Source organism: Mobula hypostoma, chromosome 5, assembly GCF_963921235.1.
Source record: "Mobula hypostoma chromosome 5, sMobHyp1.1, whole genome shotgun sequence".
In the NCBI taxonomy this organism is placed as follows: domain Eukaryota; kingdom Metazoa; phylum Chordata; class Chondrichthyes; order Myliobatiformes; family Myliobatidae; genus Mobula; species Mobula hypostoma.
In genome coordinates, this window is record NC_086101.1 from 90,975,921 (window position 1) to 91,001,127 (window position 25,207).

Consider the following 25,207-nt stretch of genomic DNA (forward strand, 5'->3'; position numbering starts at 1 on the left):
TTACCATTTTACAGGCAACTGTTATTTCTAGTTTTAACACTTAATAGTCCCAAACATTTATTTCAATCAATTTATTTTCCTTAATGCTTGGAATTTAGAAAAAGTAGTTCTTTCAGATGATGTGATATTATAAGTACAAAGCACCTCTGTGCATTCCAAGAGATATAAATAGGGAAATAACATAATGCTTTATTATTTGTGGAAAATAGACTGTAACTTAATGATACAGAAAAGAAATTAAAAGCGATGGAATGTGTGAGATGACACTGTTCACCAAGACTTAAAAGATACATCATGTACAAATTGACTGACACTTACACAAAATCTGCAATGGCCCATGCATTATTTATATTTCATCTGCGCATCTTCCTTCAGCAAATAAAACAGTATCTTGCAGTCAAATGATGACAATAGACCACAAGCAGTGAGCAGAAAAAATATCAATGCTGTCTTCTCAACTGCAGGTATCAAACCTTTCTGACAGGTGGTTACACAATTGTCACAATAATTATATCTTAATACTCCATACATCTTTAATTATCATTGTTAGTTAAAAGATCGCTGACAAAAGTGATCAATATTTAATTAGACTATGAGCTGTCAATTGTGACTGATTCTGAAAATGAGGCAAATTCTAAATCCAGTGTTTTAAAAGGCATATACACAGTCATATTTTATTCTTGAAAAAACGGATAACAAAGACTCTAGCTGGAAGCAGAGGCTTCCATTTTGAGAGGCGCTTTAGCACATTTTTTCATCAAAACAAACAATTTTTTTATCTGCTATGCTTAAGGTATGAGCCAACAGAATGAAATTAAAGAAGATCAGGAAAAAAGATTCTGTGTAACAACATGTTTAGACACTAAAATACAATGCTGTTGCTAAGGCCAACCATTTGACAAAATCACAGTAAAAAGAAAGTCACTACAAGAAAACAACATTAAAATCAGCCAATCATTGATCGTGATGAAAAATACCTGGAATCCTTCCATTTGAAGAAGTAAACATCACTGACATCTTTCAGCGTATTGTAAATCTTGTCCTGAATGGTTCCAGTTGGCATTGAGCATGAATTTTAATTACAGTTAGGCAGTATATTGAAGATAAAGCTTGTAATGAATATATAATAGGAAGCAAAAATTTTACAACTTTTGTACACCAATGTACAGATAGTGTTCCATATTGCAAGATCCAATGAGTGGATCTCCCATTCAATTTCCAAACCATCCTTTTCAAAATGCTCATACAGTGTTTTATGAGCAATGATATTAATTATTGATGCCGCAATTAATGGCAACTATGTTAGAAAATGTTTTTGTGTTACAAGGTACAGACCAAAGTTCAAAACTTCCCACTGTACCCTTCATAAGAAACACTCAAACTGTCTCAGAGCTCATTACATGCTTAATACAATAGAACTTGACACACATTCCAATTGCATATTACAGCTGGAAATCTTGTCTTATATGTATCTTCAACGCTGTACTCAATGTCAGTACCACCAAGGAAATGATTGTGGACTTCAGGAAGGGTAAAACACACTCCAGTCCTCATCAAGGGATCAGAAGTGGAAAGAGTGAGCATTTTCAAGTTCCTTGATGTCAACATCTCTGAGGATCTATCCTGGGCCCACGTACTGATGCAATTACAAAGGAGGCACAACAGCAGCTATATTTCATCAGGAGTTTGAGGAGCATTGGCACTAAAGACACTTGCAAATTTCTACAGATGTACCGTGGAGAGCATTGTAACTGGCTGCATCACCATCTGGTATGGAGGGGCCACTGCATGGGATCAGAAAAAGCTGCAGAAAGTTATAAACTCAGCCAGGTCCATCATGGGTATTAGCCTCCCAACATTGAGAACACCCTCAAAAGCCGAAGCTCAAAAAGGCCGCATCCATCGTTAAAGACCTCCACAATCCAGGACATGCCCTCTTCTCATTGCTACCAGCAAGGAGGAGGTACAGAAGCCTGATGACACACATTCAATATTTCATGAACAATTTCTTCCCCTCCACTGTCAAATTTCTGAATGGACAATGAACCCATGAGCCCTTCCACAGTACTTTTTTTCCCTATCATTTTGGCATTACTTAGTTAAAGATGCATACATCAGGATGTTCTTTATTGACTACAGATCAGCGTTCAATACCATCATCCCCTCAAAACTATTCAATAAGCTCCAAGACCCTGGCCTCAATACCTCCTTGTGAAATTGGATCCTGGATTTCTTCACTTGCAGACCCTAGTCAGTTCAGATTGGCAACAACATCTCCTCCATGATCTCCATTAGCACAGGTGTACCACAAGGCTGAGTGTGTAGCCCCTTGCTCTGTGCTAAGCATAACTCAATGCCATTCACAAGTTTGCTGATGACACCACTGTTGTAGGCCAAACCAAAGGAGGAGATGAATAAGCACATAGGAGGGAGATTGAAAATCTGGCTGAGTGGTACCATAGCAACAACCACTCACTAATGTCAGCAAGACCAAGGAGCTGATTATTGACCAGGAGGAGGAAACCAAAGATCCACGAGCCAGTCCTCGGCGAAGGATTAAAGGTGGAGAGGGTTAGCAGTTTCAAATCCCTTGGTGTTATTATTTTGGAGGACCAGTCCTAGGCCCAGCAGTTATGTAAGAGAGCACAGCAGTGCCTCTACTTCTTCAGAGTTTGCAAAGATTTGGCATGACGTCCAGTACTTTAACAAAATTCTGTACTGCAGATGTGTAGTGAGAATATACTGGCTCGCCTCATCACACTCTCATATGGAAACACCAATGTTCTTGAAAGTAAAATCCTAGAAAAAGTAATAGTTTATGATCCATTCCAATACGGGTAAAGCCCTCCCCACCATTGAGCACATCTACATGGAGCACTGTCTCAGGAAAGCAGCATTCCACCCCCCAGCCATCCTAGTATGCTCTCTACCCACTGCTGCCAACAGGAAGAAGGCACATGAGCCTCAGGACTCACACCACCAGCTTCAGGAATTGTTATAACTCCTCAACCGCCAGGCTCTTGAACCAGCGGGGAAAACTCCACTCAACTGTGAAAAATTCCCACAACCAAAAGACTGACTTTCAAGAACTCTTCATCTTATGTGCTTGATATTTATTGCTTGCTTACTTTATTTTGATTATTTCTTTCTTTTCGTATTTGTGCAGCTTGCTGTCTTTTGTACACCGGTGAACACCCAAGTTGGTGCGGTTTTTCATTGATTCTATTCTGGTTATTCTTTTATTATGGAATTATTGAGTATGCCCACAAGAAAATGAATCCCAGAGTTGTACATGGTGACATAAATGTACTTTAATAATAAATTTATTGTGAACTTTGAAATGTTTTAAATATATACTGTATACTTCGTATTGTAATTCACAGTTTTTATTGTTATTTATCACAATGTACTGATGCAGCAAAGCAATAAATTCCATGACATATGCTGGTGATATTAAACTTGATTCTGATTCTGATTATGATTCAGAAAGTTCAGGATTTTTTTTGACAGTGTTGAGTTCCAAGTCTTGATTATTCAACTACTCCCTAAAATTTTAGTCTGTATATAGTGAACTGGCATTTGTAATATTAGGTTTTTTTTCAGGCTTTATCAGCTTTGTTAATTTTGAATGCCGCAAAATTAGTTTAATATGAATTAGCAATTACTAATAAAACACACTCTATTTATAAATGAATGTACTGAAGTTCCAAAAACACAGGTAACAAGTCACTCTTTGTACTTGTGGCTTGAGATGTAAAGGTAATAAATTGCTTCCACTGCGGCTGAACCCAATTTATTTTCATCTATAAAACTCATTAACAGTACATATCAAAAACACTACATTATTCTTTGTAAAAACTGCATTGTGCTTTACAAAAGTTCTGTTAACAGTAGGAAAATCACAAGATGAGAACAGAGCATATTCAATAACAAAGTTGCTCCATTCTAAAAGATGAGAAAAAAAATTGATTTTAAACAAAATGGAAATAGTCTTATTTTAAAGGGGCAGGGACTAAACCAGGTAGCTCCCTACAAGGGGGAGAACCAAATGGAAGTAATTTGCGCCCATTGTCCAAAATGCAGACAAGCTACCAATTCCTCTGCTATCTACTCATTAGAATATGCAAGAGTACTAAACAGGCTCTTTACTGACACTCACACACAAACAGCCCCAAACTGTAACGCTTTAGTGCCCCTTCAATAGTAAGCTTATTCTGGCATTAGCAGGTCTTGGTCATCATGCAGAAGGTGGATCTGACACAGGAAACTGAAGAATAACGCAAGGGGGACAACAAGATTTCTGGTATCATTGTGGGAGCAGGAAGTAATAGGAGTAAATACCCTTTAATCACAGGAGGCCTGGGACAGGCAGGTACATAATATAAAGATATAAGGAACAAATGGGTATGGAAGTCTGCCCCAGCGGACAAGTCATGAGAATCTACTGTGCAAAGAATAATGCACATAGTCATGGTAAGTGAATGCAGTTTCAAAAGGCATATTCCAAAACTGCATCAGTCAAACTCCTTTGTCATCAGACTGTCATGATTCATTCAACAATGATCCCTATCAGTAAGGATTCATACATCACATTCAAATGCTGCACTATGTCTTCATGCACTTCCATTCCTGAAGCAATGTGCCTTCAGTTATTCAACCACGTTAGCCTACTCAGATTGGAAGACTGTCAACTGACAAATATCTATCTCTCCTACAGAATGAGGCTGTTATGGAGGACGAAAATGTGTTGAATATTAAGGAACACTAGGACAAACAGAACCACATGGAAGGAAGTCAGGCACTAAGGAAATATTGAATGATTAAATTACATTTAATCATGTCTGTGCGAGGAGAGGCGCCCCACACAGCCTTCCGATCTGCGCTTTGTAAGGTATGAAAATGCCCAATGCAGGCCTCTCAGGCCTGAGTCGCCGTCATCATCATCATCATCATCATCAAATTGCATTTGCATGAAATGTGCGATGATTTCACCTGCAATATATTTATTTTATGGTATATTTTGTTTTTTCATGTGGCCAAATCATAACATTAATAGATGGAAGAAAAAGAATGGGAGTCAGTTTTGAATTCTTCTAAGGGAACAATATCTTCATGTTCCTGTTCACCAAGGAACTATGGGTATGTCTGAACTCACTTTCATGGCCACAATGACTTCATGCAAACCTACTTTGTAAAACTCTATCATAGTTCTTGTAGCAGATAAATCAATATAATGCAAATTGCATAAGGTTTCACCTGAACAAAAACAGTGCAAACATCATAAAACCAGTTGCCAAACCTTCTTTCAAGTCAGTGGTATAATTTTAAAATAATTTTCCATTTAGTGCAAAGATGAGCTGTATGTTCCACACTGGTGTGCAAACACCAAACATGGATCCCTGGAAGCTTGCAACGGAGACAATTAGCTGAGACTGGGATGTGTTATTAGAAATATTCCATTAGAACCTAAGTACCAAATCTGGTAGCCTCCAAACATTTGGTAGAGTTTCAGTTGACACAATACATAATACCAATCTTCTCATGCTCCCACATCTCTGCATTGTGCAGTTACTGGACAGCATTCAATCACTAGCCCATCCATTAAAATATGAACATTTATATACTGCTCCGATTGCTATCATTTTTTACTAATTCTTCAACACAAACGCATAGACAGGGAAGAGGACGGTGAGAAAAATAAAATAGTTATTAAGAAAGGGGAAAGAAGGATACATTAATGTCACTGCATGACCTTGTGTCATATGGGAAAAGTCACTTCCTGCTTTTAAGCATGTTTAATACACTCCAATTCAGTTTCAAGTATACCTTACAGGTATATTGAGTGGCCTGAGAAATTGATTGAAAGCTAAAACAGAAAACTTGAAATAAAGGGTGTAAACAGCCACTGTGTTCATGAACAAGGATAGCCAACAATTAGGATAAATAAAATTGAGAACTATGCCTCAATGCCTACTTCACAACTAGATCCTTGATTTCCTCACTTGCAAACCCCAGTCAGATCAGATTAGCAACAACATCTCCTCCTTAATCTCCTTCAGCACAGTTGCACAAGGCTGTGTGCTTAGCCCTCTGCTCTACCAACTTTATACTTATGACTGTGATTTTAAGTACAACTCCATTTGCTATATTTCAGTCTGCTGATGACATTATTGTTGTGGGACTGAGAATCTGGCAGAATGGTGACATAATCTGTAAAACCAAAGAGCTGATAATTGATTAGTGGAGGAGGAAATCAGAGGTCCATCAGATGATCAGAGGAGGAGAAGGTCAGCAACTTTAAATTCCACTGTGTTTTTTTTTTGGAGGACCCGTCCTGGGCCCAGATTGTAAATGCAATTATGAAGAAAGCACTGCCATACCTCTGCTTCCTTAAGAGTTTACAGAGATTTGGCATGACATCTAAAACTTTGACAAACTTCTATAGATGTGCAGTGCAGACTATATTGACTAGCTGTATGACAGCCTGGGATGGAAACACTAATGCGTTTGAATGGAAGAACCAACAAAAAAAGTGGACATGGCCCTGTCCATCATGGATAAAGCATTCCCCAGCATTGAGCTCATCCACAGGGAGCATTGTTGCAGGAAATCAGCATCCATCATCAAGAATGCCCAACATCCAGGCCATGCTCTCTTCATGCTGCTGCTAGAAGGAAAGATGTACAGGAGCCTCAAGACCAATGCAGCCAGGTTCAGGGACAGTTATTACCCTTTAATCTAACAGGCTGTTGAACCACAGAGGGTAGCTTTACTCATCCCAACACTAAACTGATTCCACAATCTACGGACTCATATTAAAGGACTCTACAACTCATGTTCTTGTTATTTATTTTTTTTAAAATTATTATTTTTCTTCTTTTCTCTTCGTATTTGCACAATTTGCTATCTTTTGCACATCGGTTGTTTGTCGGTTGTTTGCTTTCTGAATATCCAAATTCACAACATCCACTGACTCTTCTTTGTTTATTCATCTGATTACTTACTCAAAGAATTCCAACAGATTTGTCAGGTAAGATTTTCCTTTAGGGAAAGGGGCTGACTTTAGCCCACTTCATCATATGCTTCCAACTACACCAAAACCTTATCCTTAATAATCTTCAACATCTTCCCAACAGCTGAAGTCAGGCAAACTGGCCTATTACACTGGACACCTAAGATTTTTCATCCTGAATACTTCTGTGGGTATTTGATGGATTTTTAACATTTCATGAAAATCGCCATGAAATATCGCTGTCACACACCATGTTCTTGAAATCACCTGTATTTGTTACTTCAATTCATAATTCAAGTCAGTTAAAATGTTGCCCACAATCAAAGTTGAAAAGTTTTCTATCTTGTCCAGACATGCCTGGTCAGGCTTATGTAGGGTGGATGCTGCATGGCAGGACAAGTTTTAGAAAGGCTATAAAAGCATCACGCGGACACACAGCATTCTATGCATTGTGTTTGCATGTATATCACTTTGCTGTCACCTTCAGGCACATGCTCTACACACATAGCATATTGTGTGTGTTCATAAAGTAACTGTTTTTTGAGGAGTATTTCTGAAATGTCTTGTCAATGTTGCAACAGCCACAATACTATCTGATATACTTCTGGCAATTGTACGCTTAAATCTCAAAGACAGAGCACGGCTCCTTTTTATTAAGAAAGTCTATGAGCTCTACTTTGGGTGTAAAATCGGTGACCAAGACAAAGCCTTGACTCCTCACATTTGTTATGCAACATGCGCTGTTAAACATAGAGCTTGGCTCCGAGATACTCAGAAGCCAATGTTACTCACAGTCCTGATGATATTGTGAGCAGAAGGACCATGAGACAGACTGCTACTTCTGTTTGACCTGAGTGTCTGGTTTCTCTGCTAAAAAAAACAAGAAATCCATTGAATACCCCAATCTCCCTTCAGCCATGAGACCTGTGCCACATGATGATAGTCCTCCAGTACCAAAGCCACCAGAGTCATGGAGCTTAGAGGAGGCAGACAAAAATGTCATGATGCACATGCCAGGAATGGAAAATGAGGCTGAAAGTGATACAGATTTTGAACTCATTATGTTGAGTGAGCCTCATCTGATAACTCAATCTGAGTTAAATGACCTGGTCAGAGATTTGGATTTGTTAAAGGCAAAAGCAGAATTACTGGGTTCAAGACTGCAAGGATGGAATATGCTGTCAATATAATTTCCATGAAGGATTCCAATATTTGAGACAGATGTTTCCCTGAATAACTGATGTCAAGTTTAAGGAAGACATTTTTCTTGGCCACAAACCAAACAGGTTATAAATGACAGGCAATTTGAAAAACTTCTAGTGGGATCGGAGAAAATCACACGGATGGCCTTTAAGGATGTTGTTGAAAATTTTCTTGGCAACTACAGAGCATTATGTGCAGCCAGTTAAGACGATACCTCAAGCATATAAAACTATGAAGTGCAACATGTCACCAAAGATTAATTTTCTGCATTCCCATTTAGACCTCTTCCTGCAAATTTTGGCACTGTCAGTGACAAGCATGGTGAAAGGTTTCACCAGGATATTGTAGTCAAGGTGAAACAATATCAGGGCAATTGGACTCTATCAATGCTGGCTGATTATTGTTGAACACTTAAGCGAGAAGCCTCAAACTCAGTGTACTAATAAAAGTCATCAACAAGTTGAAAAGCATCTGCAGCATAATGCAATTAAACACATTACATTCAATAAATATTACTTTCTAGTTTATCCAAATTCATATGTGATACAAGTGATATTTACTCCCCTTTAATACTGAGTCGTCTGACTTCATCTCTCCTCTAAAAATACAAGGCAAATTCTATTATATTATGATCACTGTATCCTAAGAGTTCCTTTACCTAAAGCTCCTGAATCAAATTTGGTTCATTACACAACACCCAATTCAGAAATACCTTTCCCCATAGGCTGCTCTAGAAAGCCATCAAATAGACATTCAACAAATTCCCTCTCTTGGGACCCAACTCCAACCTGATTTACCCAAACTAGTTGCATATTGAAATCCCCCATGATTATTGCAACATCATCCTTTTTATATGTGTTTATATCTCCCATTGTAATTTGAAGTACACATCCCGGCTTGTGCAGTGAAACCCCGATTTTACGTGCCCCAATTTAACGCGAATTCAGATATAACACAATGAGTTATTGGACTCCATATCCATGTCAGTCCATACTCCCTCTCCTCCAGCCTTCAATACTTCTCCAGTGATAAAGACTAGAAGTCAAACTCAAGTTGCACGAGACCTCGGGATACCGGAATCAACACTTCGTGGCTGGAAATTTGATGAAGAAAAGTTACGCGTGTCGCTTTGCAAAGTTGAAGAAGAAGCAGGATTAAAAACCAAACACCTGAAGACAACCAAAGATGTCAGCCTCGATGACTCCCTGTAAGAGTGGTTCATTCAAGCTCGCTCAGAAGGCCTTCCAATTTCGGATCCTATTCTCAACGCTCAAGTTTTAATTTCTACAGTAACAATGATCCTGATTTAGTGCGACCCCGCTTTTTTCGCCATGACATTTTGTGGACCCAAACGATCGCGTTATAATGAGGTTTCACTGTACATTCAAAATATATTCAAAGTTCAAATAGATTTTATGATCCAAGTACATATATATCACCATTTACAAAACTGAGAATCATTTACTTGTGGACATACTCAACAAATCTATCGAGTAGTAACTATAATAGAATCAGTGAATTACAGGCAAGCTAGGGCTTTCAACTAGAGTGCAGAAGACAACAAACTGTGAAAATGGAAAAGGAAGAAACAATAATATAAATAAATAAGTAATAAGGTTCGTGAACATGAGAAGAAGAATCCTTGAGAGTGTGTCCATTGGTTGTAGAAACATTTCAATAATGGGGCAAGTAAGTTGAGTGAAATTATCTCCTTCTCTCAAAAGCCTGATGGTTGAGGGGTAATAACTGTTCTTATATCTGATGGGGTGAGGCCTAAGGCTATTGTACCTACTTCTTAATGGCAGCAGCAAGAGGAGAGCATGTCTTGGTGGTTGGGGACCCTGATGATGGATGCTGCTTTCCTGCAAGAGCATTTCCTATGGACGTGCTCAATGGTTGGGAGGGCTTTGATGTTTCCATACCCGACTGTGATGCAGCCAGTCAATATACTCTCTACTGCATATCTATAAAAGCTTGTCAAAGTTTTAGTTGACATGCTGAACCTCAGCAAACCACTAAGGTAGTAGAGGTACTGCTGTGCTTTCCTTGTAATTGCACTTACAGGTCCTCTGGAATAATAACACCGAGGAATTTAAAATTGCTTACCCTCTCCACCTCTGATCTTCCAATGAGGACTGGCTCATGGACCTCTGGTGTGTAACTCTAGTACATAATTCCCATCAGGGTACTTTTTATCCATGCAGTTTCTTAACTCTACCCACAAAGATTCTACAGCTTCTAATTCTATGTCACCTCTTTCTAATTATTTAATTTCATTTTTTATCAGTGAAGCCACCCCACCCCCTCTGTACCTGCCTGTCCTTTTGATGCACTGTGTATCCTTGGACATTAAATTCTCCACTATGATCTTCTTTCAGCCACGACTCAGTGATGGCCACAATATCATACATGCCAATCTCTAACTGTGCTACATCATCCACCTCATTCCATATACTGTGTGCATTCAGACTGCATTACTGTATGTCCCTTGACATTATTCAACTTCTCCTTTTTTGAGTGAAACTTCTAACCCCTTTGTTTAAACTTTAACAAAAATACAAAAATATATAGTGATCAGTTTTAGTCTTTTTGCCAGATTTCTTTCGGGTCAAACTACATAGCTTAATGTGTTGTCCATTTGAATTTCATGAAAAGATCCTTCAATAATGTCTCTCCAAAACATCCAGACTCTTTGAGAGTATAACGAAAATGTTTAACTAATAAACTTGTTCAGGTTACTTGGAACCACATAGGAGTACCAAAAGTATAGAAGATTTTACTGATCTATAAACAAGAAATTGCTATTGATCATCTCTAACCACTGAGTGATTCTAAAAGTGAATTATAACCTACTATATGGTCAATGCTTTCCTGGACTACTTAGGACATAGTAACTACTGACAAATTTGCTTTGGATCAGGTTCTGATGCAGATTTTATTTTATCAACACAAAAGGAAATTCAAGGTATGTGAGTGCACAAAGTGACAATATGTTGTTTTGTTTACTGGTATTTTAATCAGAGCATGAGAATTAGGAGCATCCAGGCCTTTGTGTCTGCAGATTATCGAGAGAATGCATTAGTCACTGAAGCACAAATGGAGAAATTGACTAACACATTCGATACTGAAAGGAAATGTTAGCAACAAAACAGGAACAAAAGAAAATCGTTAAAACCAAAGTACATGTAAAGTTTGAAAACAAAACACACTGAGATTCAAAAGTTAACAACTAAGGGAATGTTACAAGTTAAATGAAATGAATGCATACCACCATGGTTGCTTACCTCTGAACATTTTCAATCTGGATGCAACTAACCTTGAATATTCTTGCACAAAATCCTTTGGTTGAAAAAACCTTTCCCACATGTTTGATTATTGTCTGCTACACAGAGACTCTCTTCAAGAAGATCCCAATGATAGCAAACCGGATCTTCACAATGAATGGCTTCCATAAGATGTGGACATCTTCCAGCACTGGCAGTGGGCTCTCCAATGACATGCCGCCTTCTTATCTTGAAACCTACAAATTGAATTGGTTATAATTTAGTGGCGTAAGTGAAGACAGAGTACATAGTATTTAGAACAATCAAAAGAAACAAATTTCATTAATTCGTCTAGCAGTGCATTTGACCAGTTAATCAGGGATTCCCAACCTTTCTTATGCCATGGGCCAATACCATTACAAAAGGGGTCCATGGATCCCAGTTAAGGAACCCCTGAGTTAAATGTATTACAATCCAATAACTAAGAGTATCAAAAAATTCTGAAGATATCTATAGTATTATGATTGTCGTGGTTTGGGTTTGGAGGCTTGGATGCCTCAATGACCTGGAGAGAAATGTTGTCTGGTATTAGGGCCTTATGCTTTGGCTCTTGGTAAGGTCACCCATGCCGAACAGGTCAAAGGGCAGAGGCTGGACTAAGAGTGGCCTACCAGTCCTCCAGTTTCAGGGGTTCAGCTCAAGGTTAACATCCCTGACTTCCATAGGTGGTGCCTGACATGCTTAGTTCCTCCAGCAACTTCTGTGTGTTGTTCTATTTAAAATTAAACATTTTTTAAAAAATTAAATATATGGGAAAAAACTGCTGGACAAAAACTGAATAATTTTTTTAAAATGCAAGTGACCAATTAATTGCCTACAGTATGTCCCTTGCCATTGTGCTTGTCTAGCAAAATTAATGCAATTGCTGTTTCTACAATAAATCTAACATTACACATTTCTTACTGCAGGAACAGCGTACCACCATTGGACTTCATGTTGTCAAAACTCTGGTGAATATATTTCAAGATATTTAGACAGAAAATCTTTGGAAAGTCTGGGTCATTGACTACTTTTTAACATTCAACCTAGATCAGGTTTGCACTATCAAAGTCCATTTGTCATCTTGGATTCTGACACAAAGACATATGTTACTCCTATGGTTTAATAAGCAATTTTTTTTTAATTTTCAAAGGAAAATTGCTTTTAATTCTACAACATCCACTTCATTTCTAATGTCAAGCATATTTGAGATCGTTTTCCTTTTCACTTAGAGAACTTTCAATTGCATGTTGGTATGGTACTTTGCTGTTTACTTTAATTTCAACATGAAGAATTATAATTTAAAATTGCCAAAGCTCACTGTAGGCAACATCCAAGTACCTGAACTGTTTTTCTATCAAAGCAAATAATTCCCAAAGGCTTAGTAAACTGGTAGTTCTACCCAAACCTTGCAGGTTCCATTCTTTATTTGCTGGCAGCGGTTCAGGTTTTATGAGAAATTGTATAAAATTTCCTTCTATTAGCATACTGATAAATCATCTAAGTTTATTTACTGCTTGAAGGACCATTAGTCATGGCAAATGGCATTAAATAGCCCATGAATGATAAAACAACAATCTCCATACTGAATTTACATGTGCAATTCATGTTTTAAACATTTAACTCTTACCTCCCATACAGTATACTGGAATGCTTTTGAATATATTTGGTCTATTATTATTTAAGTCTTTGAGTATAAATGCATACAAACATGCAGGAGTCAGGATCAATTCAAGCAATTGTTAAATAAATAAATAAATTGTGTCAATGAGTTTGCATGCAAAAAATGTTTAAACTCAGATTTCATGAGCATTAAATTATTTTTAAATATTCTGATACATGAACATATATTGGACTAAGATTATGCCACTTCACGCCTATGATTTGCCATCTGAACAATACAGAACACTAAAGTTATAAATTTTCACAAACAACTTGTGCATGGTTACTGTCCTTGGTATCTCTTAAGAAGTGCAAATCACTTAAGCTTCCAGAATAAATGTATTTTCTTTATGCCAGTGAAATAGTTCATTTGACGGCATCAAATTCTAAAACAGAACTTCCTAAACTAACTTTGATATTCACCATTCAAAAGAGCAGTCAGGATCAGGTTTAATATTACTGGCATATGTTGTGAAATTTGTTGTTTTTGCAGCATGCAATACATGATAATAGAAAAAATGCAAATGACGGTAAATATATATAGTTAAATTAAATAACTGGTGCAAAAATTGAAATAAAAATGTAGTGAGTACTGAATCCAGTGTTCATGGATTCAGTGTCCATTCAGAAATCATATGGCAGAGGGGAAGAAACTTCCTGAATTATTGAGTGTGTGCCTTCAAGCTTCTGTATCTCCTTCCGGGTAGCAATGAGAACAAGGCATAGCATACATGACAGGGGTCCTTAATGATTGATGCCACATTCTTGGGACATCACTCCTTGAAGATGTCCTGGATGCTACAGAGGCTAGTGCCTATGATGGAGCTGAATGAGACACAACTTTCTGCAGCTTCTTTTGATCCAGTGCTGTAGCACCTGCTCCCCATGCTCCCCCCACCCCCATACCCGATGGTGATGCAGCCAATTACAATGGTCTCCATGGTACATCTGTAACAATTTGTGAGTGTCTTTAGTGACATAACACAGACTCAACCTATAGGAATAGTCTCCATGGTATATCAGCATCACTGATGTTTGAACCTTCTGTGCATTTAGATGGAAGACCGCACTATTGTTTCTTTTACCAAAATGCATTATCATACCTTTCCCAACACTGTATTCCATCTGCCAATTTTTTGACCATTCTTCCAATTTGTCTAAGTCCTGCTGCAATTGTATTGCTTCCTCAGCATTACCTACTCCTCCACTTACTTCGTATCATCTGCAAACGTTGCCACAAAGTCATCAATTCCATTATCTAAATCATTGGCAAACAATGTGAAAAGCAGCAGTTCCTATATTAAGCCCTGAGGAACTCCACTAGTCACTGGCAGCTAACAAGAAAACACTCCCTTTATTCCCAATCGATGTCTCCTGCCTGTCAGCCATTACACTATCCTTGCCAGTATCTTTGCTGTAATGCGATAGGATTTTATCTTGTTAAGCAGCTTCATGTGTGGCACCTTATCAAATACCTTCCGAAAATCCAAGTAAATGACATCCACTGCCTCCGCTTTGTCCACCCTGCTTGTTACTTCCTCCAAGAACTTTGACAGATTTGGCAGGCAAGATTTCTCTTTACAGAAACCATACCAGCTTTGGCTTATTTTATCATTAGTCTTCAAGTACCTCAAAATCTCATCCTTAAAAATGGACAACACTTTACCAACCACTGAGCTCAGGCTAACTGCCCTATAATTTCCTTTCTTTTGCCTTCCTCCTTTCTTAAAGAATGGAGAGACATTCGTGATCTTCCAGTCATCTGAGACCATGCCAGAAACAAGTGATTCTTGAAAGATCATGACCAATGCATTTGTTTTCTCTTCAGCAATCTCTCTCAGGACTCTGGGATGTAGTCTATCTGGCCCAGGTGACTTATCTGCTTTAAGACTTGAGTTTGCATCATACTTTTTCCTTTGTAATAGCAATGGCACTCACCCCTGCACCCTGACACTCATGGACCTCTGCCATACTGCTAATGTCTTCCACAGTGAAGACAGATGCAAAGTACCCGTTAACTTCATCTGCCAGTTCTTTGCTCCCCATTAGTACCTCACCAGCATCATTTTCCAGTGGTTCAATATCAACTCTCACCTCCCTTTTACTCTTTATATAACTGAAAAATCTTTTCGTATCCTGCTTTATATTATTGGCTAGTCTGCCCTCATAGTTCATCTTTTCCTTGCTTATAGCATTTTAAGTTGCCTTTGGTTAGATTTTAAAAGTTTCCCAATCATCCAGTTTCCTACTCACTTTTGCTACCTTTCCTTGGCTTTTATGCATTCCTTAACCTCCTTTGTCAGCAACAGTTGCCTACCCCTGCCATTTGAGAACTTCTTCCTCTGTGGGACACATATCTAGCCTGCACCTTGTGAACTATTCCCAGCAACTTCAGCCACCTCTGGTCTTCCATCATCCCTGCCAGTATCCTCCTCCACTTCATGCCATTCGAGCTATGCCTGGCCACACAGTCATGGGTGTAGAGATAGCAGAGCAGTGGGCTAAGCACACGTCCCTGAGGTGCACCAGTGTTGATTGTTTGTGATCCACACAGATTATAGTCTTGCAGTTAGGAAGTTGCAGATCCAATCACAGAGGGAAGTAGGACAGAGTCTCAGATTCTGGTGCTTTTCAATCAGAACTGTAGGAATGATTATGTTAAACACTGAGTTATAGTCAATAAACAGCATCCTGATGTAAATATTTGTATTGCAAGGGAACATCTTCTCCATTATTCAGTAGTCCTTCCTTGTATATTATAATCGGATAGTAAACAAGATCTTGTTTTGGAGATATCAGCCAGAATCTGTCCTGATGATCATGATTATTTAAATAAAAAAATCAATGCAGAACATTTTCTCTCACAGCATATCAATGGATTGAAACAATAATTTATGATCATAAAAATAAATAAAACTCCATACCCAGCCTGGGTATCTATAGTAAATGGAAGGGGATTTTACAAAGAACATAAAATAATGAGGTCAAAACTCCAAGTTTAAAAATAATTAACACTACATTTAAGACCAACAAAAAACAATACAATAACAAACAGATAAACGTGATAGAAATATGAAAAAGAGCATTACTAGAAGATCTATGGAGGTTTGATGGGCAGATGGGAAAGAATAAAGTTCCAGGAGATGAAAAAGCAAATGGGACCAATGGAAATGTTCGGCTGGGAGCAGTTACAAGTTCAAAGATGAAATCACCTATTCCTATGTCATAGTGAGTAAGTAAACAAACCAACTGTTCTTCTGAAACAACTAGCACAACAGAAAATTATATCATCGTATGGGTTAAGAGCAATATGTGTATTCAAGAACAATGGCAGTGACACAAATATACCTATTGTTATCAAGTGCATCTGCTTTTAAACTCCAGAAGTGAACTGATAAATTTTGCACTGAATTGAAAAGCACCAATTGCAATCTCCAGTCCCTTTAGTATTTTCTTCTTCTATTGCCTTGCTGAAACATTTAGTTGTGACTTTTGATCATAATGTCCTGTCTCTAAGGAGAAATCTCTCTTTCACGTTCCTGCTTCAACTTCAGCATTAGAAATTCGACTTAATTCTTGTTAAATATTATGTGATCTTCCTGTGCCCTCACTTCTCAAAACTTTTGTTATGTATTTAATATTTCAGCAATATTTGAGTAATCTTGAAGTGTCCCAGCCCAAAATGGGGACTGTACTTTTTTCCATAGATGCTGCCTGGCCTGTTGAGTTCCTCCAGTATTTTGTGTATGTTGCTTGGATTTCTAGCATCTGCAGATTTTCTCTTGTTTGTAGATATGTTGTTTGATTAAGCATTCCTGTTTGTTTAAATAATTCATTACAGGCTATATGTATAAACACATGAAATGCACACGTCATCATGCTATCATGTGACACATGTGCACCTCGTTTAAAGTAAACACGAAGTTAGACTCACATTCCCAGATTCCAATGTGTTCCCTTGAAATGATTTAATGTTCTGAAGTTACAAAAAAGCATTGGTGAAGAGGTTATTTTTAAAAAGAAACCAAAACAGCTATCAACTTGCTGAAGCACAGTCAGATGTTCAAACTAAAAAAGATGCAGTGAGGAACAACAATTAAAAATCACAGCCCAGCACGTGCAGAGATGGTCAAATTAAAAAAGCAGCACAGCATGTGTCTTCAGAAGGGAAGATACAATCGAGTTTTAAAGACAAAATCAGAAAATGGAAGAATTCACAGGTTCATAAGAAGTGAGTAGGTGTGATAATAATCATAAAAAAGAGCAGAAATGGCTGGGTATATCAGAAAGATTGATGAGTCTGATTACAGAACAAATAACTGGCTCATGTATCCTGAGCTAATCCAACAGTATTTTGAAGCAAATGAAATAGCCAATGAGAAACAAAAAGCAATTTTGCTGTGTGCATTGGGTTTAAAGAAATACAGTTTGCTACGAGGCTTGACTGCTCCAACCAAATCAGCAGAAATGTGTTCTGCTGTTATTGTCAAAGTAATCCAGGAACACTTAGAACAAAAATCATTGCTGATTGCAGAATGCTTTAGGTTTCATAAATTGAATCAAAAAGAAGGGGAGTCCATTTCAGCTTATATGGCTGAATTGAAGAGATTGTCTAAGCATTGTCAGGTCAGTAATGGGCTTAATGGTGCACTGAGAGATCATTTAGTTTGTGGAATCTCACAAGAAAGCATTCAAAAATAGCTTCTAACTGAAGCACAACTTGCATTTAAAAGGGCAATTGAAATCATTGTTTCCATGGAACCAGCAGACAGAGGTGCAATTGAGTTGCAGTCAGGAATGAAAGTCAGCATCTCTAAACAGAAACTGGCCTAGCCAAATAAATTGTGTTTCCACTGTGACAGGGGCTCACACACACCAGACCAATGCAGATTTAAAGGTGAAACTTGTAGAAAATACAACAAAGTAGGGCATGTACCAAAAGCATGTTGGACAGACTAAAATAAATTGGCTGCTCAAGCAAGACAAAAGGCTGAAGCATTAGGTTGCAGTTTCAATAAGAACACAAAACTGTGTTATGAAAATCTGATAATGATGAGAGTGACACAAGACTGAATAGCTTTGAGATGTACAATGTGAAAACTAGAGATAGACAAAGCAGCATAATTTAAATAGACACGTACAAAATGCTGAAGGAAGCAAATTAAAATGGAATTAGATACTGGTTTGGCAGTTTCAGTCATTCCACAAAATGAGCTTGAAGAGCATTTCAAAGATACAGAACTGAAGACATACTGGTTAATAGGTTAATTGTTAATTGACCACATGAGTGTAAATGGGTCGTGTGGGCTTGTTGGGTCAGAAATGTTTGTTTCTGGGTTGTATTTCTAAATAAAAAAAATAATTCAAGGAGGCTACAGAGGGAACCAGAGATATGAGCATGATCTGGCAAATGAAGTAAATTTTGAAATTGCTCGCCTTGACAGAACAAACAAAAATGAAGCATATCATCTGAATGGGAAGAGATTGCCGAGCACTGAGATGCAGTGTCGGATCTGGGTGTCCTAGTACACAATTCAGAAGAAAAGCTAGTACGCAGCTACAACAAGGATTTTTGTTGCTCGAAGAACTGAATACAAACATAGGAAGTTTATGTTTGAGTAGTATTAGTGAGATATGACTTGGATTATTATGTACAGTATGATTCTTCTCAGTTAAGGAAGGAGGTTAATGCATTGGGAGCTGCTTCAAGCTTTACTAGCTGAAAATAGATGCCTTATGAGTAAAGGACAAACTTGTGTCAGTTGGAGTTTAGAAGTGTGAGAAGAGATTTGATTCACATATATATTCTTAGAGGTTTTGACTGTGTGGATGTGAAATAGCTGCTTTCTCTTCTGAAAAATCTGGAACAAGGTTTCATGATTTGAAAATAAGTGAGCACTCATTTAAGACGGGCAAGAGGTGATACTTTGTTTATTCTTCGAGAGGGTTGCAATTCTTTGAAACTTTATCCCTCAAAGGGTGGTGAAAATAGTGTTTTTGAATACTTTTAAGCCGGTTGTAAATAGATTCTTGATAAGCAAGGTCATGGATGGTCACTGCGGTTAATGGGAATGCCAAGTATAAGTTACAGTCAGATCAGTGATGATCATATTAAATAGTGAGGCAGACACACAGGGCCAAATGACCTACTACTGCACCTAATTTGTTTGTTCATATTAATGTTTCTGATCTCGTATGTTCTGAGTCACTTAGAATTTCCACATTTTCTTCATTAGTGAAACTCCATGCCAAATACTCATAATAAACCAAATACATCCAGTATTCACCTTTCAACAGAAAATAAAGTTCCGCTGATATCTATCTCACAGACAACAATATTTTTCCTGTATTTAGTTAAGGTGGCTCAGAAAGTTTGCCATAAGGCTTCACATTTTTCAACTACTATTAAGCCAAAGAAAATATGTTTCAAAGAGGATAATACATAGGGAGATAGGTGCAAAAACAGGAAGGATTAATGAGAAAATATTACAGCGACAATGGTTACCAATAATGGTGAAAGGGAGGTCAAAATAAGGTAAAATTAGAGTTACAAGAAAGGTGAAAGTTCCACAAAAGAGAGGAGAATTCACCAAAGAATTGAAGTGCCAGGATGAGAAAGCTGAGGTAGTAGGAAATTGGATGTGAAGAAAGGTCAATAGGAAGACAAATATCAATCACTTTGTAAGTGAAATGAATAAAGTTACAAACTTTCAAATATGTGTTATTGATTCGGTAAACATTTTAATATTCTGAAGAAAATACTTTTATACCATAGGCAAAATAATTTGCACTGCATACTCAGAATCTAATTCATATTGTTGACACCCTTTTGTCTATCCAGGCAGGAGCATAACAAATCCCTGAGGTTCAATTAAATATCTAGTTTCATTCTGTAAATGTTGCTTTGGTCTGTTGGCTGCTGATAATTATTTTGCAACTGTATAAATTCCTTTTGAATTACAGCTGGTTAATGTGCACATCATTCACAGAGCGTGACAGATGTTAAATGGCGAGTGAGCAAGAAATGTATCTTTGCTAAAGGGACGAAAAGCTTTTCTTCTGAGAAACAATCTAAATCCAGAAGATTAAATATAAATGAGAAATTAGAGAAATACTGAGAGTGATACAAATATTAACATTTCTAATTCATAAAGCTTCATTATTAACAACACATTTTAAGACCACTGGTGCATTTCATCACAACTGGAAGTAGCTGATAAGTATTGGTCTTAACATAGAAATTACAATTTGAACAAGCATAATGCTACTAGTGTAACATCAAAATATTTAGACAAAAACTTTGTCACTGAAATGAGAATCTAACAGCAGAAAATCATCAAAACAAACCTAAGTACCTCTATTTTTATGAGGATCTTGACAGTTCTCCGGCATGCAGGGTGTCCACGAAGACCAGGCTGAAACTAAGCATTCAGTTTGACAGGCAACATTGCAAAGCTGTGAAGTAACTGGTGTTGGATCTGTACACAGGCTGTGGTCCACTGGTCTAGACACTGAAATAAAATGTGATAAGTTTATTTGTTTTATTAATTCAATATCGATAAATGAGCTCAATTAATCAATGTGATTTTTTTCCCAAATGAAGCTCAAGAACAAAAAGAGCGAGATATAGAAGTGAGAATGACTCCATTAAAAAAAGTCATCTTAGTCACTATCAGCATAAACCTAAACCGAATGCACGCCAAGTCCTGTTCTTTATTTACGATGGCTCATCATCATATAGGTAAATCTGCTAATATACGGGAGACAGAGAGGAACATAGAACAGTCAGAAATATAGCAGACTATTTGTTTAAAATATAGAGCTTATTTAAAAGGTGTCCCTTTCAGCTACGCCTACATGGCTTGAGAGAGCAGCTGTCTTCCCATAGATGCAGGCAAAAGACAGTATGTAAAAGATAGGTACATAATATATACAATGGGGATAATATTTTCATTAGTCCCAGTTACTTATTGGCTACAAGTGTGCTTGACAGTGTGTCTCTCTGCTGTCCCCTTTTTGTTTGGGAACATAGATGCCACTACATTCAGCTAAGTTTAAATTGCACTTCACCAACAGCACTACCCCTAAACACTCCACCTAGGAAGGAGCAGATTGGGGAAAGGGAAGTGTTAGTGAAAAAAAAATATAAATCATACCCATTTTTCTACACTCTTTACCTGTCTGCTTTAAAATGCATTTTCTGGGATATATTCAACAAGCTCGCAAAGACCTCTGAAGATGAGAGTCTGAGATTAACTTATTTAGGGAAGATTTGCTTTATTCTGTATTCAACACCAGAACTCAGGCCTGGCTGGACAGTAAGATTTCTAATGAGCTAGCAAAAGTTTTATCAGTGTAAAATCCAATTAAAAAAACACAGCTTAAACTCCTTTTCCTTGAGGATCATAGGAGTTTTTGGAAGAAATACCAAAAGAAGGTGACCTGCATGCTAATATTTTAGGTTCATTTTAGTTTACCTTCAGTTTGAAAAACAGAGTCAGCATGCTAATGAATAAATGTTGTCAAGTTACATATAAAAGATTTTCATTATTCTTGCTGATTTTTTTGGTTAAATATTGTTCAATACTTACCCTGCTGAACCCTCACCTCCCTACAGAATTTCTAAATTCAAACCGTATAAGTGTTGAGTCTGATGAAATTGTTAGGCTCCGTGAGCCAAAATAATGGCCCGAGACTTCTACTTCAGAGCTGGCAGATTTGCTCAGACCTATGAGCTAACTAAGCAGAAGCACCTCAGCAAATTGCTTCTCTTGGGGCAGCTGACCTGTGATGTGGGACTCCTCATGGAGTCACAAAGGGAAACATGGACTTCCTCATATTTCCCAGCTGAGCCCACACCAGTTTAATCTGTTGCAATCAAAGATGATCCAGCGAAATCAGTGAAGAAACAGTTGTGACAAGAAGAAGTTAATTTCATTCTCCTCCACTCTCACTGCAACTTCAGACAAACTAATTTTTCTCATAGTTCTGACAAGATATTTTTTGGCATGAAAGTTAGTTCGGTTTCTCTTTCCACAGATGCTGCCTGACCTGCTGAGATTTTCCAGCATTTTCAGTACATTTATAATTCAATTTTGTATTTAATTCACTTAATTTAGATTATCTAAGTTTTTAATTGTTTCTGATTTAGTGTTTACATTTTTAGAAAGCCGTTTTTAGCTGTTTGGGTTTATTAGTTGTGAAAGTGTAATTGTTGCTTTATGTATAGTGTCTTGTGGTTAACTTAGAACACAGAAAAACAAAAGCACAATACAGGCCCTTCAGCCCACAATGCTGTGCCGAACATGTACTTACCTCAGGTTACCCATAGCCCTCTATTTTTCTAAGCTCCATGTACCTATCCAAGAGTCTCTTAAAAGACCTTATTTTATCTGCCACCACCACCGTCTCCAGCACCTCATTCTACACACTCACCACTCTCTGCATAAAAAACTGACCCCTGACATCTCCTCTGTACCTACTCCCAATCACCTTATACCTGTGTCCTCTTGTGGCAGTCATTTCAGCCCTGGGAAAAAGCCTCTGACTATCCACACGATCAATGCCTCTCATCATCTTATACACCTCTATCAGGTCACATCTCATCCTCCGTCGCTTCAAGGAGAAAAGGCCGAGTTCACTCAACCTATTCTCATAAGGCATGCTCCCCAATCCAGTCAACATCCTTGTAAATCTCCTCTGCTCTCTTTCTGTTGTTTCCACATCCTTCCTGTAGTGCGGTGACCAGAACTGAGCACAGTACTCCAAGTGGGGTCTGATCAGGGTCCTATATAGCTGCAACATTAGCTCTCGGCTCTTAAACTCAATCCCATCGTTGATGAAGGCCAATGCACCATATGCTTTCTTAACCATGGAGTCAACCTGTGTAGCAGCTTTGAGTGTCCTATGGACTCGAACCCCAAGATCCCTCTGATCCTCCACACTGCCAAGAGTCTTACCATTAATACTATATTCTGCCATCATATTTGACCTACCAAAATGAACCACTTCACACTTATTTGGGTTGAACTACATCCGCCACTTCTCAGCCCAGTTTTGCATCCTATCAATGTCCCGCTGTAACCTTTGACAGCCCTCCACACTATCCTCAACACCCCCAACCTTTGCGTCATCAGCAAACTTACTAACCCATCCCTCCACTTCCTCATCCAGGTCATTTACAAAAGTCACAAAGAGTAGGGGTCCCTGAACAGATCCCTGAGGCACACCACTGGTCACCGACCTCCATGCAAAATATGACCCGTCTACAACCACCCTTTGCCTTCTGTGGGCAAGCCATTTCTGGATCCACAAAGCAAGGTCCCCTTGGATCCTATGCCTCCTTACTTTCTCAATACCCCTTCCATGGGGTAACTTAATCAGGTTATAACATTGCTTATAATAGCTTCCAGAGTCTGTCTGAAGAAAGTATTTGAATAAACAGTCATGATTGCTGGTGGTCCTAAGTCTCTTCATGTTTGTTCAACACTTCACATTAAAGTTACAGAAGACACAATATAAATCTGAATTCAACTTGCGTTCAGCTTTCCCAAAATTCTATGCACTGTTGCCGCTATCAAGATTTTTTAAAAAGCCTCAAACCTGGGAATAATAAGCCTAATCACTTGATCTTTTAATGGCCTTTAACTGCAGGAGTGGATACTGCCCAGTCCATCAGAGGTAAAACAATACCCACCATTGAGCACATCTACATGGAACGCTGTCACAGAAAAGCAGCATCCATCGTCAAGGAAACCCACCACCCAGGCCACGCTCTCTTCTCACCACTGCTATCAGGAAGATATGGGAGCCTCAGGACCTGCACTACCAGCTTCAGAACAGTTATTGCCCTAGACCAGCAGGTTCTTGAACTGTTGGGCATAACTTCACTCAACTTCACTCACCCTAACACTGAACTGTTCCCGCAACCCATGGATTCACTTTCAGGGACAAATTATCTCATGGTCTCGATATTTATTGTTTGCTTGCTTGAGTGTTTGTTTGTTTTTTTGATTATTTGTTTATTTAATTTCTCTTTCCTTTCGTATTTGCACAGTATGTTATGTTTTTGCACATTGGTTGTTTGTCTTTCCTGTTGGGTACAGTCTTTCATTAATTCTATTGTGTCTCTTGCATTTACTGTGATTGCCTGCAAGTAAATGAATCTGAGTTGTATATGGTGACGTATATGTATTTTGATAATAAGTATACTTTGAACTTTGAACAGCCTCATTTGTCTCAGTAGCTATGCCTGACTTCACTGTGGTTCTGTTCTTCATTATTCACTAATAACCTGAGTATCACCTTGAACAGCTTCTCTTTCCCTTCCTGTACCTCATAGGCCTCCCAATGATTAATTCTTCACAGATTCAATCCCTCAATTACATGCCAGCATTCCAAATATATGTCTGGTTGCATATTCCCTCTTGACACTACTATCATCTCCAATTTGTCATTCAGTTTACTTGACATACAGCATTGTTGAGCCAATAATTACAATAAATTGTATACCACAGGGCTAAAATCAACTTCGATCCCATCATAAACTCCGTTCTTTAGCTGCCAGTCCCCTCTTCTTAGCAAATGTATGAGGCTGAACTTCCCTTATGCTGATGTCATATCTGAATCTGAAATGCTTCCAACGACACAGAACTCCACCATCTACTTCACTCTCCTAACTTTGCCCTTGTCTGGACGTAACATTCCTCATCTCTTCATCATTCTGACATTTTTCTGACTGGCTTTACACATGAGCCCATTCAACATGATGTGAACACCAACTAGACCCAGATTATCCACTCCACTAACTTTCCCAGTCCATCAAGGCCTCAGTTCTATAACCTTTAACCAGGCTCGCAAATCCATCCACTACTTTCCCCCTCGCATCCACATCTCCATCCCAGCTCAAATTCCATCACCGCAAACACCACCATCTATCTGCTAGCCTTCAGCTGCCAGAGCCACAGCCTGCAGAATTCCCTTCCTAAGTTTCCCTGATTTTTATCACAATCTCCTCCTATGATTATCC

General features: G+C 38.2%; 1 protein-coding gene across 3 annotated transcripts in view; it reads right to left on the reverse strand.

Annotated features, from left to right (window-relative positions):
• The window catches only part of thsd7ba (thrombospondin, type I, domain containing 7Ba), a 1,092,806-nt gene that overhangs the window by 557,769 nt on the left and 509,830 nt on the right, over positions 1-25,207 (reverse strand). For all 3 annotated transcript variants that reach the window (XM_063047545.1, XM_063047546.1, XM_063047547.1), the window contains exons 6-7: positions 20,535-20,690; positions 11,532-11,735 (exon numbers count right to left, since the gene is read on the reverse strand). In XM_063047545.1, coding sequence (XP_062903615.1) covers positions 11,532-11,735; positions 20,535-20,690 — 360 coding nt within the window. The remainder of the gene's footprint in view (positions 1-11,531; positions 11,736-20,534; positions 20,691-25,207) is intronic.